General features: G+C 36.2%; 2 protein-coding genes across 5 annotated transcripts; one reads left to right on the forward strand and one right to left on the reverse strand.

Annotated features, from left to right (window-relative positions):
* Nucleotides 1–614: 614 nt before the first annotated feature.
* Nucleotides 615–9,391, forward strand: LOC141829246 (uncharacterized). Of its 4 annotated transcripts, none has more exons than XM_074716674.1 (3): nt 615–802; nt 1,848–2,002; nt 7,594–9,391. In XM_074716674.1, exon 3 carries the CDS (start codon nt 7,602–7,604, stop codon nt 9,201–9,203), a length of 1,602 nt encoding a protein of 533 aa, XP_074572775.1. In that variant the 5' UTR covers nt 615–802; nt 1,848–2,002; nt 7,594–7,601; the 3' UTR covers nt 9,204–9,391. The 4 variants fall into 4 exon arrangements, with proteins under 4 accessions (XP_074572775.1, XP_074572776.1, XP_074572774.1 ...); XM_074716675.1 differs by having other exon boundaries at nt 1,848–1,881; XM_074716673.1 differs by lacking the exon at nt 1,848–2,002.
* Nucleotides 9,392–9,994: 603 nt separating this feature from the next.
* On the reverse strand, nt 9,995–17,586 carry LOC141829248 (ethanolamine-phosphate cytidylyltransferase-like). Its single transcript, XM_074716677.1, has 9 exons — nt 17,152–17,586; nt 15,952–16,187; nt 14,619–14,800; nt 14,131–14,202; nt 12,036–12,103; nt 11,784–11,904; nt 11,205–11,270; nt 10,999–11,121; nt 9,995–10,406 (listed from the first exon to the last, which is right to left on the reverse strand). Exons 1-9 carry the CDS (start codon nt 17,472–17,474, stop codon nt 10,335–10,337), a joined length of 1,263 nt encoding a protein of 420 aa, XP_074572778.1. The 5' UTR covers nt 17,475–17,586; the 3' UTR covers nt 9,995–10,334.
* Between the last annotated feature and the right edge of the window lie 339 nt (nt 17,587–17,925).

The following is a 17,925-nucleotide window of genomic DNA, read 5'->3' on the forward strand; positions in this document are numbered from 1 at the left end:
CTACAACAGGTGAAATACTATCATCTTGGTGCCTCCTCTTACTATCCAACATCATTGGGAGGGAGTAAATTAGGAAACCCTCCGTCAAAAGTTAATCCCCATATCGAATCGGAGGGAATTTCTTGTAATCTTGAACTTTGAGGATCGACCCGAATTTTATTCAATTTTACAAATATACCATACAATGACTAACTCAGTTGTGCCCTAGTGCAAACAAACAAGCTCAATGCTAGGCAATCTTATTGTAATTGAGAAATATAAATTAAATGAATAATCAAATTAGATTCTTCAAATTAGAAAGAATCCAAATTCATAAATATTCATTATTATGATAAATCTACAGAATTAATGAAAGCAATCAATATTTTTCAGCACTTCAAATTCAATGTAAATTGGATAATCAATAATTTTTTATTTTTTTAAATAAAAAATCCATAAAATAAATATGGTATATGTATTGGAGCGTTGAATGCCAACGATAAGGGCCGGTTCACTGACCTGGTTCGATCTGGCTGTCCCGAGTCTACTGTTCGACCGGATCTTGGTCCGGTTTATCGGCAGCTACAAATCCGTGTTCCTCGCTAACGCCATGCCTCGTCCCCTTTCCTCCAACTTCCTGCCGTGAAATTTACGGTCCTAATCGCCGATCCCTTGCTCCAGGCACCCTAGCAATCCCCTCTTTGGATTCCGTCGACTTCTACCTCTAGTTTTGTCTGATCGATTCCTTTGTTGCCCAGCAGCAGCCAGCTCGAGTTTTCTCGCCCGTGCCATCGCGATCTCATGCTAGAAGAGCAACGGTGAGGTAAGAAATTGTGTTCTCGAAAGATCGGTTTTTGATTGCTCTGCGATCTCTCATCCTACCTATCACGCATGTATGTATGTGAGGTTCAACCTCCAGGATTTCCTTTCTTTTTAATAGATTGGTTTTGGTTTCCTGTCCGGAATATATGCGCATATGTAACAAATCGAAGACAATGATCTGGACGAAGGCAAATCTTGCATTGACATATTGTCTGCTAGGTTTCGCAGTTTTCAAAATGAGTCCTTTAGTTTAACCAAAGCTGGGATAACTGCAAAAAGTGTGAGAGTCCGTAGGAATTGATGTTTTGATATGCAGAAAATTTGTAGAAACTAACCAAGAAATGTTTGAAATGCTGTGACAAATCGAAGGCAATGATCTGAACGAAGGAAAATCTTGCATTGACATATTGTCTGCTAGGTTTCGCAGTTCTCAAAATGAGTCCTTTAGTTTAACCAATGCTGGGATAACTGCAAAAAGTGTGAGAGTCCGTAGGAATTGATGTTTTGATATGCAGAAAATTTGTAGAAACTAACCAAGAAATGTTTGAAATGCTGTGAAATTTTGGGAGTTATGTTGGATAGGGCAGGTTTTTTCCCACATATTGTTGTAATGCATCAGCAATCACTTTGTATGTTTTTTTTTCTAAACACAATTATGCATATTCTTGACTTTACTTCTATGGGTTATCATGTATAGGGGCGTAGATTAGATTTTATTCATAAGATTCAATACTATTGTTCATAGAAATGTGTTAAAGTCATCTCTAACTTGCATATTTCCAAGATGATCAATTAATATGAATTATCTATGCAGTCATTCTCACACAATTGTGTTTTCTTGATCCTACAACTTTGTTTAGGTTCTGAAAAATTCCTCCTTATGGGACTTGGAAGTGTTTAATCCTTGCATTAAAAATGTCATTTGTCATAATTTTTTGGACATTAACCAGAGCTCTCAAGTTTGTTGATCTATTGTTTGAAATGGATCTGGAGTGGAATGAGATCCTCATGGATTTTCCCTTTCTCAAAATACATGTATTCATTAGGAGGCGAGGAGCTCCTGTCTAGAGGTTTATAAAGGTACAAGGCCCCTAGCCAACGTGGGATTAAAGTCTCCCTTATCAAAGCCTGTATGTAGGAAGTTGAAACCTCATGTTCTCATCCAATGAGATTATTTTTGCACATTAACTTAAACCTGAAGGTATGTTGCTATTATTTTCACCCAAGCAAAAAAGACCATTTCTGTCTTTGTTTCTTGTAAGTGCCTTGTGGTAAGGATTACCTTGGCTCATAGAAGTGTATAGGTTCCTCATCTTTAACTATTGTGAAATTCATGTTCCTCTTATTAGCCACCTTTAGTTGAAAAAACAATAGCATTTTTGTTGTGCCTATAAGTGTAGTAACCGAAGAGAACATCTTTTGCATGCTAGCACAAACACATCACCACCTCGAGGAGATGTTTATTTTTAGATCATTTTTTTGGCTTTTCCCTTTCTTAAAATGTGCTTCAAGGGGAAGGAGGGAGCTACTTGATACACTATAATAAAGCCTCTCATCTCAAGTCAATGTGGGACTAAAATTCCTCTGACCAGAATTGTTTAACGTACCTCATACTCAAAATTAGCTTTTGATCGGAAAGGTAGAATATATATATATATATTTCACATATGTGAAATGGATGAAATTAACCATAGGAACTTTACATTGTCACAAGCATAGTACCAGATCCTAGACCCAAAGATTTGTGGGGCGAAGTCATTACTAGAAAAAGCATTAGCCATAAAAACATTCTTATATCTAACTATGCCTTTGCAACAGGGAATATACAGAGTATCGATAATCTTTTCACATTTAGAATATACATAATCAAGGTTAGATATGATACACTACCATAAAGTATATAACTTTAAGATGAATTTATATCAATTGTATATCTATTTTTTAATTATTTAGATAGGTTATGCTTGATTCTTAGATTTTATAAGGGTATTTCCTTTTTTAATAGTGGACAAACAGCTTAATTATTAAGAAAGCACGGCAAAAAAAAATTCAATTGGACATTGGGTTGGATAATTATCATTTTGGGCAAAATATTTCATATTCTCACTCTAGTTGAATTGAAGTAAACTAAGTTTTAGCAAGATCTTACTTTAATTGTTTCCATTAGAGTTAAATTGGATATTATTCAGATAGTATGAACATTTTGATAATGATGTGAATATGTGATGTGATTAGTAAACTAGTTGAAAGTAAATATAAATAACAAGCAAATTATATCTGACCAAAGAAAATAACATTATCATTTGCAACTAGAGTTGCAAAGTTAAAAAGTATATTATGAACTTTTATAAGTTAAGATTGTCAATCATTAATAGCATTTAATATATAACCATAAATTTTCAATTATTCAATTTTCCATCTTATCTATTGTTTAACTATGAAAATTAAAAACAAAAACAATACACTAAACATAATAAAATTGGTTTGGTAATAGATTTTTTTTACTTAACAAAAAAGAGGATTAACCCATTAGGAGCAAGAATTATGGAAGCACATATAATACAAAGCATGATGAGAATATCAATAAAATAACATTTGTGAAAAAATTGTTAATACTAAAGTTTAGAAATATATTTTTTATTAAAGAAAAAATTGGTCCATAATATTTTTGAATATTATAAACACTAATCATAGATATTACTGAAAAAAAGACTTGATAGGGATTTTTCATAAAAAAGATGTATTATGTTAGTAGGTACTTGAACCTTTGTTAACTTAAATACAAAAAAGAATGCAACTACCAGCATGACCGGATGACTAACTGCTGGGTGCAATGATAAATAAAATTTATGTAAACTCCTTTGATAAATTTATCATCACCCTTGACGCCTAGAGATCATTTGGTGCAATTGTACCACCAGTGAGCTCTATTGGGATTTGCCAGTGCACAGGTATACTTAACATTAAAAAAGCTAGGAGAAAATGGTAATTGATATTTTCTTTTCAAGTTTGTGGAAGGAACAAATACAAGGGATAAAAAAAAACATGAGAATAGAGAGGAAATATGTGAATAAAAATATCAGGCTTTTGAGATACCATTATATTTGCTCCATCAATTGAAAATGTCTGAAAAATGTAGGATCAATTCATTACTCAAACTTGAAATATGAGAATGGTAGTGATAATGCTCCATTATTGGATACAGACTTCTCCAAATATTGTTCAACCAATAGTAGTCACATAAAGATTTTATTTCTTTTAAAATCTGAAATGTGATCTCATTTCAGAGATCGTTAGCTCATCAAAGAAACAAAGTTTGTTTGTCCAATAAGATAGTCTGATTGATAAATAATTTTAAGCGTGTTTGCATTTGCGGCGGTCAACATTACACATTTTTGTTCACGAAGTTAAGATGATAGGTGATGGGCTGAATGTTTGATAAAAAATGTGGATTTCCCTGTAGCTTGTTACCTCAGAGATTTGGATAGTTTATTGCGTATTTCCTTTTCAATTAGAAGTGCAAATCTGACTTGTCTCAGTAATAAATCTGACACGATCCAACCTAACACTGCATCGGCTTTCTTATACTAGATCTAATACTATCATACTATCGAATGTGACATTGCCAAAAGCTATCTTGGAAATGATATGCAGACAGGAAATGAATTCACACGTATATTCCTCTCATTGCTTGACTTATCCTCCTAGCACTGCATGCATTACCTCTATCATATGCATCCTTATCTGTTTGACAACTTCTCATGTTTGGCACTAATTCTTGTTCAACAATCTAGCACCTTGTTTTCAAGCATCATTTGGTGGACAGCAGCCTTGCACCAGTTGTGCATCAAGGTTGGATGATGCCATCACACTATATGAAAATGTTTGTGGTTTTCAAACGTTATGATTCATCACCTTAGGTGAATAGGACAAGTAAGCTTGATTTCTTGTTGTTTTCAAACATTATGATTCATCGCCTTAGGTGAATAGGACAAGTAAGCTTGATTTCTTGATTGTATTCATAAATTATTTCAATATCCTTAGTTATAGTTTGCAAAAACTCTTACTTTCACTTGTCTGATTTTAATTATTCCAGCTATTTTATATCCTGAGGTCTCAATTATTATTTACTCACTGTGCTAAGTATGTCTTGTTCTTTATGTAGGAACTTGATGACTTTAATTAGATGCCCCTAATATGATGGGGCTAGGATGTCCTCTGTTTTTTTGGGGAAGTTTTATTGTCATTTATAATTCTGGTGATTCTTATATATTGATAACACCTAGATTTAATGAAAGATGACTTATGTTTGCACTTAATTGCCTTGTATAGTAGAGAAAAATGAGAGCTTATTTATTTTTGTACTATGCTATTCTTGGCACTTCACGAATATGACATATATTTAGAAGGATCATGAGCTTCTGATGACATGAAGTTGTTTGTTAATATCTTGCAACTGTAATAAAATTCAACAATGTATGTGTACTTTTTGTAACTTTGTTGTGCAAACAAATAGTATAGAAGATAACCTTTATTGATGATAGGTATATCATGATTCACTAGCATATAAGTTTCAGCTCTACAGGTTGGGCATCTACTGACATTCTTAATCTCTTTTGCTGAACTCTTACATTAATAGTTGAACTAGTATTGCATTGTGAACTCTCCAATCACCCATAGGACTGCAGCATTGTATTTTTTTTCCCAGTCTTGAGAATAATGAACTCTTATATAAATCTTCTTGTGTCAAAGAAGTGAATTCATCAAATAGAAAAATTACTGGAGCAAGATCAGAGGTTCCTTCGCTGACAAAACTGTTGAGTTTTTTCCTCCCATTTGCCTTCATTTGTTCATTAAAACTCTAAATGTCAGTCCCAAGCTTATATGAAAAAAAAGTGGAGGATTGGCTAAGCCTTGTTGATGTTGAAAGTGTCTAAATCTTATGGCATTATCCGACTCTGAAGGTGGGAGTAACACTGATGGATGATGATAACTGTATATATTTTTAGATGACAAATAGCTTAGTCTTATGCTTAGATAAAATTAATTTTGTTGGAGGGGACTATAAATATACGAGTTGCAGCTCTACAATATTAATGCAATATTTTATTCCTTTCAACTTAATATCTGAGTGGGTTACTCTGCTATGGTTAGGGTTTCCTTCTTCAATTTCCTAAGCAGAAGGCCACAATTCTTTACCTGTATAAACCCTAATTTTCTTTCCTCTCCAACCTTTTCTTTTCCTCCAATGTAAATCCTTTTTTCTCCTAATTGGTTTCCCCTTTTGCCTGTGGTGCTCCTCTCTCCTATAGAACCACAATATTAACAACACAAATTGCTAGTGTCCTTGCAATGCCAAAGCATCAGGGTCCTCGATAGCATCATTCCTCCCTCCACTTCAACATCTCCTCTAGATGAGGGATATAGGACTAGTTATGGTGTTGGATCATCATCATGCTTGCTGATCTTTGATATCACTTTCTTCACTGGGATAAAGCATCTTCTTTCTTTCCATGTTCTGACATAGCTTTCCTCCCATACACCATTTATCTAGCCTCTTCTCGACTTGCCAATGGAATTTGAAGGACTTCTAAGATCTATGGAATCCATTTGGAACCCTCAAGTATCTTTCCAAGTGGTCATTGACCTCACCAGCCGCCTATTATTGTGCTTCTAGAGGGCCTGCGTTTTTTGTTGTTGCAGTTTTGAGAAATGGTTGAGCCATCTAGTCACTTCCATCCACCTGGGAAATGAGTTTCTGTAGAGAAACATGGATTTGTTATATGGCAGTGACAACACCGGCCTTAGTGGGGCTGATTTCTTGTCCACAGGAAGCAAATCCTTAACAAGTCTTGCTCAGCCTGATCCAAATAGGACCTAATTAAAAGTATATTAGATTTTAGCATCTACTCCAGGGAAAGAGGATGTTGTATCTCTTCTTCATCATACTCTTTCTCTGGAGTCGATGTTAAAATTTTAATCAATCTCTCTAACATTCTCAACTCTCACTGTAATATCAGTTTTTTACTTAAGTTCTCGTCTTTTTACTCCTCATTTGATGAACAATTATAATCTATCCTCAAAAAACTTTTAGGATCCTATGCTGTCTTTAGTCTGAGAAGCAGCCATAGAAGATTATCTTGTCTTTTAAAAACTGCCACCAACTTCACATTTCAAAGTTTTTGTCTCTTTACAATCCAAAGCCTTGTGTTTTCATTATGTTGCACTATTTTCGTGTTTATTTTTTTTTATTAACGTACTTTTTTCCTAGTGAAATATTTTCTAGTTATGTGATAACCTTTATATATATGTATATAAAATTTATGCTCTAACTTCAGGAGTGTCAAATATATTTGACGTGACCTAGATTCTTTGCCTAAGTTTCAAATAGAATAAATAAATGCATGACTTGTAATTCTATACGATGATAATGTAATAGTTTATCCTTCTCAACTTTATCTTATATAGCGTGCATTTAATAAGTTTCATTTATCTTCTTACAAATATCTCTCTTTAGATCTTCCGCTAAGGTGGCGGATTCCACCTTTTTTTCAGAAGAAAAAGAAGTTGAAGACTAATGTTTGTGGAATAGTTGTTGTCTACTTTCTATCAAGCCATGCTTACATAGTTGATCTTGATAGCAAGCAGCTTTTTTTTTCCTGAAATGATTTTACATGTAAATGTTAATAATTTAAGCAAAAACATTAATCATCGCCTGCACTGCTTGTTTGCTTCATCTAGCTTTAAGCTATTGATAATATTGAACGGTTTGCATAACAATTTGTTTATCAGGTTCCCAGATGGATGGTGAATCTCAGGAATTCTACGTCGAGTCGCCGTTGTCTGGAGACCATTCGCCCCAAAACCAAAGCTTGTTTCCTCATGCAAGCCCAACAGGAGTACGATGCTTATTATGCCGAAGAAGTTTTTCTTTGGAAACCGAAGTGAATGATGGTTTTGAAGCAATCCACATTTGTAGAGAGTGTAAAATCATGATCCTTGATGATAATCAGACAAATTTGAACATGAGAGACATTCGTCGATTAAGGCGACATAGCAGAGACAGGCTTTGGAGCTCGGAGTCAATGGAGGATTCATTCTCTCGCAGATTTTCGCAACTGATCAATTTGGCCAACCGTCGTGATGAAACACAAGCTGGAGGCAGTGATACTCCTGCTGCTCGGCGGCGACGTGCAAGCTATTATGCAGCTCGAAGAAGGTCCCGGAGACGACAGGTTGTATTATCTGATAATGACAGTGATGTTCTTGATCAATCTGACTCCATGTTTGGAGAATCCGACTCAAACTTAAGCTTTGGTGGTTATGGTGGAGACTCAGATGCCTCTGTGGATCGGCATAGTTTGTTTGACAGAGACTTGTTTTTGCAACTGGAGAATGGAAGCTCTGGGTCGAGTGACACAGACATCGACCCAATGCACGCTGGACTGGATCACTGGAACTCTGATGACCAAGACGACGACGAAGATCAAGATTGGGAAGAGGCTGTTTGGGAAGGAAACAGATCTGTCGACCCACAGCAGCAATTCCAGGATGCTAATATCAGTCCCAATGGTGATGGCAGAGGAGCAGCTCAAGATGATGCCTGGTTTCACTTCAGGGTTGGCGAAGCTCAAGCACAGCACGGTGATAATGACTTCGCCGACTTTGAAGAATCAGGGTTTCAACCAGCTTATGTGGGGAACCCGGAGGACTATGTCAACGCAAGAGGGTTTGAGGAAATACTCGAGCAGCTAGCCGAGGCTGACAGCTCGAGAAGAGGTGCACCTCCGGCATCAGCATCCTCGGTGAGGGATCTTCCAGCCATAGTCATTTCGAACGATCATGAGAGGAATGGTACTCAGATTTGTGCAGTTTGCAAGGATCCATTGGTTGTTGATACAGAAGCAAAGCAGCTTCCCTGCAACCACCTGTACCATTCTTGCTGTATCTTGCCATGGTTGAAGTTGAGGAACTCGTGCCCAGTTTGCCGGCATGAACTTCCAACCGATGATCCAGAGTACGAAGAGACGAAAAGGAACCATAGCATCACTGCAAGACATGAGCCTCAGTCGCCGAACACAGATGTCGAAATCTATTATGCATTTACTGAGCTGGAGACCGAGGAAGCTCCCGACTTCACCGGCGCAAGCACTGAGCCAGGTAGAGTGGAGCAACCTCAGGAGCTGAATCAACCAAGAGGCGAAGGTAACAGAATCAGATGGCTGTTTCTAGCTGCCGCTCCAATTGTTAGTATCGTTGGGATTGCTTTGGCTTTCTGGTTGAAAAAACCCGCCGGCGAGGTGAGAATCCAGCGCGATACTAGGGAACGGCATCCTCAGACGTCTCGGAGCACCGCCACATCTCTGGCAGCCAGAAACAGGAGGTGGTGGTCTTTCTTCTAATTCCAGTCCCTTGTTTTCTTCCTCTTTCTTGCTCAAGTTTGTGGTTATTTTTTTGTTTCTTTCTCCTTTCCTCGTTGTAACAACAGTTTAATGATACAAGTCTCAGATTACATGTTCAGATTTCATCATAAACCGTGTGTAAATGAACACCATTGGAAAGATGAGATTCAGTGCTCATTGATGTCTTATGATTTGTTTGCCGTTGCCTTATTTTTCTGGAAGCCAGACTTTGTAAAAGATATCTCGTGCGTTTCAGTGCTCGTTAATTCTTTTTATTCTTTTGAAAAAAATTCATTTTTATACCCTATTTACTTGAAATGATTTGTATCACAATTTTTGTTCATTTGCACGGATAAATTTATATAAATTATATAGAAAATCATAGAATCTTGTAAATATATTCCATAATAAAAAGGCAACATTCTCTAATTTTTATTTTCTTTATAATCCAAATAATATCACATAAAGGTGATTGATCCAATTTTATAAAAATTTTCTATCAAACACCATGATACATAAAAAAATATAGATAAATCTAATGTATAATATATCTCGTATGAGATTTGAATTCTTATTATCTAAAAAATTCATTTCATCTTTTACCATCACTCGAGAAGGCAAGGGCATTGCATCTTTTACTCTCAAATGCTTATAGTGTTTCTACATCATAAAAAATAAATAAAATACATAAATAATGCATAGGAATCGACATAATATTCCTTAGTATCCTTGTGTGTTGTCCAGGAAAATAAAAGCATATCGATGAAGGGAAAGAGAACGAATACAATGTTAGTTCAAACTTAAGGGGAGATATGTATATTCTATATATATACGTGGAGAAATGGCCATATCCATCATTGAAGAATTTGTATGGCCTTGAGGACGTTTAACAATAACAAAACAACTAGAGCTGGAATAGGAAACAAGATAGGTAAAAAAAAACACAGAATGGCTAGCTTCCAGCCTGCCGATCGAACTATATCTAGAAGCATTTTACATTAATGAAGAAAACAAAAGAATGAGAACTCAGATCGATTACTCTGGGCTTATCGCACCAACCACCGTATCTTTGCTGGTGTTAGAAATGTGAGGATCCGAAAAATAATAATTCTCTGGTTGAAATCCAGGGAGTCAGTCTCCAGAAATGTATGTTTTGTTATCGTAGTAACTCTTTTCACTGGCTTCCTTCATTTCATTTCGTTTCTGCGCATGGGACGCAAAGAAGACGATTTAGTGACCCAAACAGTTGCAACCTGAACCAAAATTTAATAGTTGCTATCTATGGGTTAAATGTTTTTAAGGCTAAGCTATATCAACTTCTACCGTCTACCAAAAAACAGATTTCCCCTTTATTTTTCTAACATCTTAATGCAGTCACTAAGATCTTCAAATCTAGAAACAGGAAAAGACAAGTCTCCACTAATTGTGTTTCAGACTGATACCAATCTCTCAATTGCATGGAACCTTGTATATGCCAATATTCAATCCAGCAATCAAAGGTTAACCCGATATGAAAGGATGGTCCGATATAGTTATCTGCTGTAAATCATCTTACTATTTACTAACAAACATCAAAAAGAGAGCGACATCAGCAAGGTATTAGCAATAAGAACTGGCTATTGAATAAATCACCTAAAGTAATTTACAACAATATCACCTAACTGGTCAATTTTGTTCATGAGTAATGTGGCAAGGTCAACGATATATTTTAGTGCTCCAGAGTGGCAAGTATAAGCAATATATATGATAAAATAAATAAAAACTTGACTTGACATGAGCAACAATGCGGAAGTACCTGATAAGCTTCATGATTTGAAACAATCCTCCTTATAATTGTGCTTGTTGTGATATCTAAAGGACTTGTTAACTGCTTATAAATTCCCATAGCCATTGGAATAGCATATGGATCCGTCTCTTCCTGTAAATTTAGCAGACAATAGTATGAATAGTCAGTTAGTCACATTATTATGGTGCCACAGAATCCAAAAATCAGTTAAGTACCTTCCGGAAATCCATATTTTCAGCAATTGTACCATGAACAACCAACGATATGTTGAAGGTAGTAATCTGGAGATAAATATTAAAAATTTCAAGTTAACATCACAGGGAATAAGAAGTGTTATCTTAGATGAAGAAAAGCAGTTGAGAATCATAAAATAGCCCAGAAGCAATAAGAAGTGTCATCTTATGTAACAAAAACCAGTTAAGAATCATAAACAACCTTTACATAAGTCTCATATCATCTTTCAAAGTTTTGACATGTAGCAATGACTGATCTCAAAAGAGACCTCAACAAACTTGGAGTTACAATCAGATTGTGTATCAAAGCATAAGATTGCTTATATTTTTGGATAGATCAAGCCAAGATTAGGATGTTTTGATGATTGGCGCTAGTCCAATCTACATCCAATTAGTGTCAAAACCATGAAAATCATTCACATTATTAACAACTTTTAAGCAACCAGAAACACTCATTAATAAAGGAATTTCACTTCACAGTTTTTTAAAGTGATCATAAATCAGTTGTTTTCTTCTACTAAAAATTGCAGAATAGAAACTGACATCAGTGTAAATACTAACCATATCTTTTGAAACTTCCCATGGAGCGCCAATAATCACTTCATCTACATAACGACAAGCCAAGACACTCAAGCTTCTCTCATGGAGATTCATAATTGGACGATGCGCACCTTGTATAGCGCTTTAACATATTACGAGTCAGTACTTGTAAAATTTATAAACAATCTAGCAGCATCATAGATGTATTGAATCATAATTTTAATAAATGACAAATAACAGATAAGATGGAAGAGCTTCAGTAGTTTGAGAAACCTGATGGTTTCATCTGTATGAATTCCTACGAGTAGAAAATCTCCAAGTTCTCTTGCAAGTCGGAGTATCTATAAGCAAAATTAAAACCAATCATCGTTAGCAAAGGCCATGGCAAAATCAAAAACACTATTTCAAAATAGAAAAAAATGTGTATGAATTGTCCAAAAATTTCTAATAATATCATGGAGGGAAAAAAACATGTGACAGAAAACTTCATGATATTCTAGGTGGCTGTTTATGGAATAAAAGGTTAACTCAAACTAGGAAAACATAAAAGATATAGCATACTGATTTGTCAGACTCTATAATATCTAGCTTTGGAACAATAGTGATTTGTTTACAACACATTGTTTTTCTGAGGATATGTAGCAGGCTTTCATATTAAAATCCAGAGTGCAAGTTAAATATAACTATGTCAAATGGTTAACATTGCAGGCACAAAATGTGGTAGAGCAGGCTACTTGAACTAACGTGTGAAATTCACCTAGGCATAGAATTTTACTCATTAATGGTCAAGACATTCAGGTGTTGCAACACATGCTAAGCCTTTTCAAGTGTTGTCTCTGGAGGATATAGGATATATTCCTGAAGTTTTTGATTGTTAGGTGTTACAGTGGACCTCTCTAGGCTTGGCACCCATCACAGAGGAACAGACACTAGGAATTGGTGCAGAAAGGTCCGACTCCGATGCCTAAGTCAATCAGTTAAAGGGAAGATTTTGACAGCAGTAAAGTGTGTAGCCCAAATGGATACTTTTGTTCCTCAAAGAGTATTTATACCATAAAAGATAGTCATTTTATTGTCGTGTCCTAAATACTAGTAAGGTCGATTGACGCATTTTATTTCTTAAGACCATATTGTGAGTCTCAAGAAGTAATTAGATGTGACAGGCTATGACTGGCACTTAATCAGACCTGAGAGAAAGGGTCAACTTTCCAGAGTTCAAAATTCAGACTAGTTGAGCTATCATGTCTCCTTTAAGCAACATTGGCATACAAAGAATAACTACTAGGGACTCCCATCCCATCTAAAAGTTTATCATGTCATAAAATGTTATATTACTCACATAGTATCACTGACTTTTTTTTATGCTAGTTGCTTACTAGTTAAACATCCTAATAGCATACTTAGACCAATTAATCAAATAACTAGAAAAAATTGTAATTCGTTCATAAAAATTGAGAAAATTGTGAGTCTAATTCACTTTCCTGTTCCCAACTATCCCTACTGCTACAACATCTTTTTGGCATATATTTGTTACCGGTAGGTGTTCACTTTGTCATCAGATCTAAGAGAAATTGGTCCACTTTTCCAGAGTTCGGAGTTCAGACTAGTTGAGCTATCATGGCTCCTTTTAGCAGCATTTGCATATAAACAATGACTACCAGGGACACCAATCCCATCAATAAATTTATCATGTCATAAATGTTATATTGCTTGCATAGTTATCAGTGACTATTTATAGACCACTTAATCAAATAACTAGAAGAACATATGTAATTCATTCGTAAAAGTTGAGAATACTGTGACTCTAATTCACTTTTCCTGTTCCCAACCATCCCTGCTGCTGCAAATCTTTTTGAATCTTTGCAATGATTTATTATATTCTTTAACAGTATGTTTCATTCAGCTATACACCTCGTCTAACCTAGTAGTCAAGCTTAGACTCAAAAAGTATTTGGCCATTTCGAACTGGCAAGAAATATAGACACGCACCCAAAAAAAAATTTAAAAATGGGTAACTAATAAATGAGAGTAGTAAGAAATGTTATACAAGGCAACATATCTTAACGTCAGAAATTCTAAGTCAAAGCACAATTTTACATATAAACTAATAAAATCTAGTAAGACCAAAAAGTATGGAGAAAAAAAAGAGGCTAATTCTAGCAATCGATTCCAAATGGTCATCATGTAAGAAGGGGGTGATTATATTCGAAGTGTCATAAATGAGGAATGAATATTACAAAATTCCACATGAGACAAGGATGAATAAAGCAAACTGTCATATATGCTCATTTGCAATAAACTTTTTGTATGTTTTTCCAACTAAGGTTCATTGTTGATGTGCCTGAGGAGAAATAAAGCAGTGGTGTACCTCCACATGTCCTGCATGGAACAAATCAAATGCGCCGTCTATGTAAACTATGCGAGCATCAGGACCTGGACCCTTTATGAGAATGCCAAATGTTGGGTTAGTATAGAATGCTTGTTTAATGTACAAAATAAAGGTAACAACATAAAAAAGAAGTTGAATACTTGCAGTAACCTATAAAGAAGATCTCAATGGTGGCACATAACAAAATTCCAGTGAAGAAAAAATAAGAGTAAAAGAGGCTAAAGTTTACTGCACTACTGGTATAAAGGTATGGACCAGTGTGCAGTTGTCTTGTTGGAAAAGATTGCCATAAAATGATTCCAAAAGATTGCAACAAATTTCAAATTTAGGTGCCACTTTTAGCTTTCTAAAATAAAACAAAACCAAGAAAATGAATTTTCTAAAGGAAATTTTCATTAAGAAAAATTTAGACTGCATTTAAGATGATTAATTATGTAGTCTAACTTGGAAAGTTATGATGGGAATACCTTGCCATTTGAAAATTGTACTATTCGACGTGATGTAGGCAAGAAATGTGATATCCGAGTTGGAGTCCGAAAACCCAAATCATCAAGCTTCTGGTTGTGCCCACGGCTGAACTGCCTTTGCAAAGAAGAAGGATTATGTCTGCCACCAAGTGATCTCTCCCTCACACAAAGAAGCATGCGACCTATTAATTATATATGAGATCAATTAAACAAGCTTTGAAAGTACAAAAAGAAACATAAGCTACTATATAAACAAACTAACTAAGGATGATAAGATGTAGACTAAAAGAAATACTATGTCATCATATGATAGTTTAATCCTTTTTAAGAATTCTTTATTATTCAATAATTAATGTCCTTGATGCGGCTTGGTTGCTATACATATAGTATGCTTGAATTACAATTAGCAAAAAGTCAAGAAGTCAAATATCGTTAACCAGTGGCAAATCATGCATATATTGTAACCCATTCTGCACTCAACACACATCGAGGTATTGTTCGCTTTAATCAATAACCCATACTATTGACCTCACAAATTTTGTCGCACAGTGGAATTTGATTTCAAGGTAAAAAGCTTCTCAAATGGTCATTCATCTTGAATTGCTCCACACCAAGCATAGTTAACCATGGAATTTTTATGGAAAATTTAGCCAATTTCATCAGAAGCCACTTTGTTGTTTAGAGTACATAATCCATTTAAGACATTTTACAACCATAGCTCATGCTTTCCCCACTTCAATGTGTGTCTCAATTCATTCCTTCCCCTAGCATCCTAAAAGCCTGCCAAAAGCCACACACAGCCCTCATCAAACAAGGTTGTACCACATGTTGATTAATGTCACCAGTAGTATCATTTATAATACGGACAGAACTCAACTAATGTGACTTGGTTGCTATACATAAGCAGTATGCTTGAAGTACATTTATAAAAGTAAAGGAAGTCAAATGTAGCCAGTCAGTGAAATGGATAATACAAGCAAACTAGAAGACTAGAACACCCACATTATAAACCATCCTATGGGCAAACAATTAAATTGAGAAAATAAGGGAAAGTAAGTAATTTTATAATTTGACTGAGGATTTCGTAACATGCAAATGTTATATCAAAGAACTGATAATCAAAAGTCTAGTAAGTTTTGAACTAGGAAGGTTATAGTCAAGCTGGTACCAAATAGATAAACCAAATATATAAGGAGTTCTATCTTCCATGCAAATACCAAATATGATACATCCCAAGATACAAACAAATTTATCTAACTCTTTTATGCTGGCTGACAAAAAAAAGGAGTTGGCCATATACAGATATGATTAAAAGCAGGAGCAGGATGACTACCAACAATGTCTGTGCTCGACACTCCTTCAGTTCTTTTGATTTGCTTATAGCGCCCAGCCTTTTTGGCCAGGGCATATGCATCCCTACCATCTGGAAGTACACAAGGATCATCCCCATGGATAACATAATCTATGTCATATTTAGTGAATAGCTTGTTCATAAATTCTTCAGTGATAGCATAAGGAGCATCTGGAATGACCTCATCAACCCACTTCACTGCACCTACCATTAACACCCTACCATAGAGAATATATATAGAATCACATATAGAAGAATATAAAAATCCCTGATTAATGATAGTTCTAGAATTTGTCCAAAGTAAACAGCTATGAAAATTCTTGACTTGTGAGATAGAAACAAACAAATCCTACCTTATAATAAACTATAAAAGGTAAGCTTTTATTTGAAACAGATACACTGAACCCTTGCCACTGGAAGTGTTGAAATGGAAAGGCTGGAAACATGGGTGGAAAATAGTTTATGATGATAGAAACAAGAACCAGTAGTATCTGTAGTAATGTAATCATCCACAAAGCAGGAAATGCATATTTGAAAAGACAGTTAAGCAAGGATTTTGGCATAGTCATACCAGTTTAGTAGATGATATTGCATAATTCATCAGCCCAACAAAGTACGGCAACAGATAGTTTATAAGATATAGCATAGTTCATTAGTCCAACAAAATATAAGAACGCAGCAACAACAAGTCGTGTATTCAAGGAAATCTCACACTAACAAGTCTCCAAAGGTTTTTTTTTAAAAGAATGTACAAGCTACGAAGACCATGTAAAACCAGTATGGAATTTTGAATGCTACAAGTAAACAGCAAAGGAAAAAAATGTGACAACAAAAAAGAGAGAGAGAGAGAGAGAGAGAATTATCAAATTGGAGAAAAAACTGATGAGTGGAGGGATGGGAAAAATGCTTCAATTTAATTGGAAAGACAAAATAAACATATGAATAAAATGCATTAACAAAGCTGGGGTTGCACATTGCCATTTACTGTCGTTAAATGAGACACCAAAGCTGCATAAAAGGCGAAACTAATGGAAAGAACATTTATAATGAAAAATGATAGTATAGGAACGAGGGGGGGCATTCCAAACGAAGAACACTATCGAAACTTTTCAGCACGAAACGCAAGAAATAGTAAACGTTGATCATCAGGAAACAAAAAGGGAGATACATCGATCTATATACCTATCCCTGAGGGAAGTGACAGGAGGTCCCTTGTTAACCTTGATCTCTTCGTCGCTGACGACCCCAACCACGAGTTGGTCCCCGAGCATCCGCGCTTGCCGAAGCGCGTTGCAGTGCCCGTAATGCATCATGTCGAAGCACCCGTCCATGTAAACCCGGACGGGCTTCCTCCTCCTCCGCCGCATCCGAGAAAGGGAAAGCGGAGGAAGAAGGCGGATCGAGAGGAGGGAAAGGGACACGGCGAAGAGGACGCCGCCGAGGAGGAACGCCGCGACGAAGCCGGAGGCGACGAGAACGTCGGTGGAACAGTCGTGGAATTCCATGGAGGAGGAGGAGAGAAGTTGGATCCGATCTTCGGCTCTCTCTCTCTCTCTCTCTCTCTCTCTGGTTTCTAGGGTTCAAAAGGTGGCGGTCGACCACTCGCCCTCGGAGAGAGGGACGAGAGGCGGAGGTGGTGCGGAGGAAGTGGGGCGGAGGAAAAGAGAGGACGGTGAAGCCTCGATGATGGATCGGTAACAGCCATCGGATCCGATCCGCTCCGTTTGATAACGGGGGAGGGGAAATTTAAACCGAACGCAAACCGCCACCGGGCCCGCAGACACACCCGACCCGACCCGATATGGTCTATCTCCTACTCTCTAACTATCCGCTCAAGTAAACAACCAAACATGGCAACTTTTGCATTTCCATACCTGTTGATTATCAATTAACAGATCGGTCCAATTAAGGATCATTTTTAATATTTGCCGAAATATCCAACGCACGACGCGTAGA

This window comes from Curcuma longa, chromosome 5 (assembly GCF_044706935.1).
Source record: "Curcuma longa cultivar G26 ecotype Majalengka, Jawa Barat chromosome 5, ITB_CL_G26_1.1, whole genome shotgun sequence".
Taxonomy (NCBI): Eukaryota; Viridiplantae; Streptophyta; class Magnoliopsida; order Zingiberales; family Zingiberaceae; genus Curcuma; species Curcuma longa.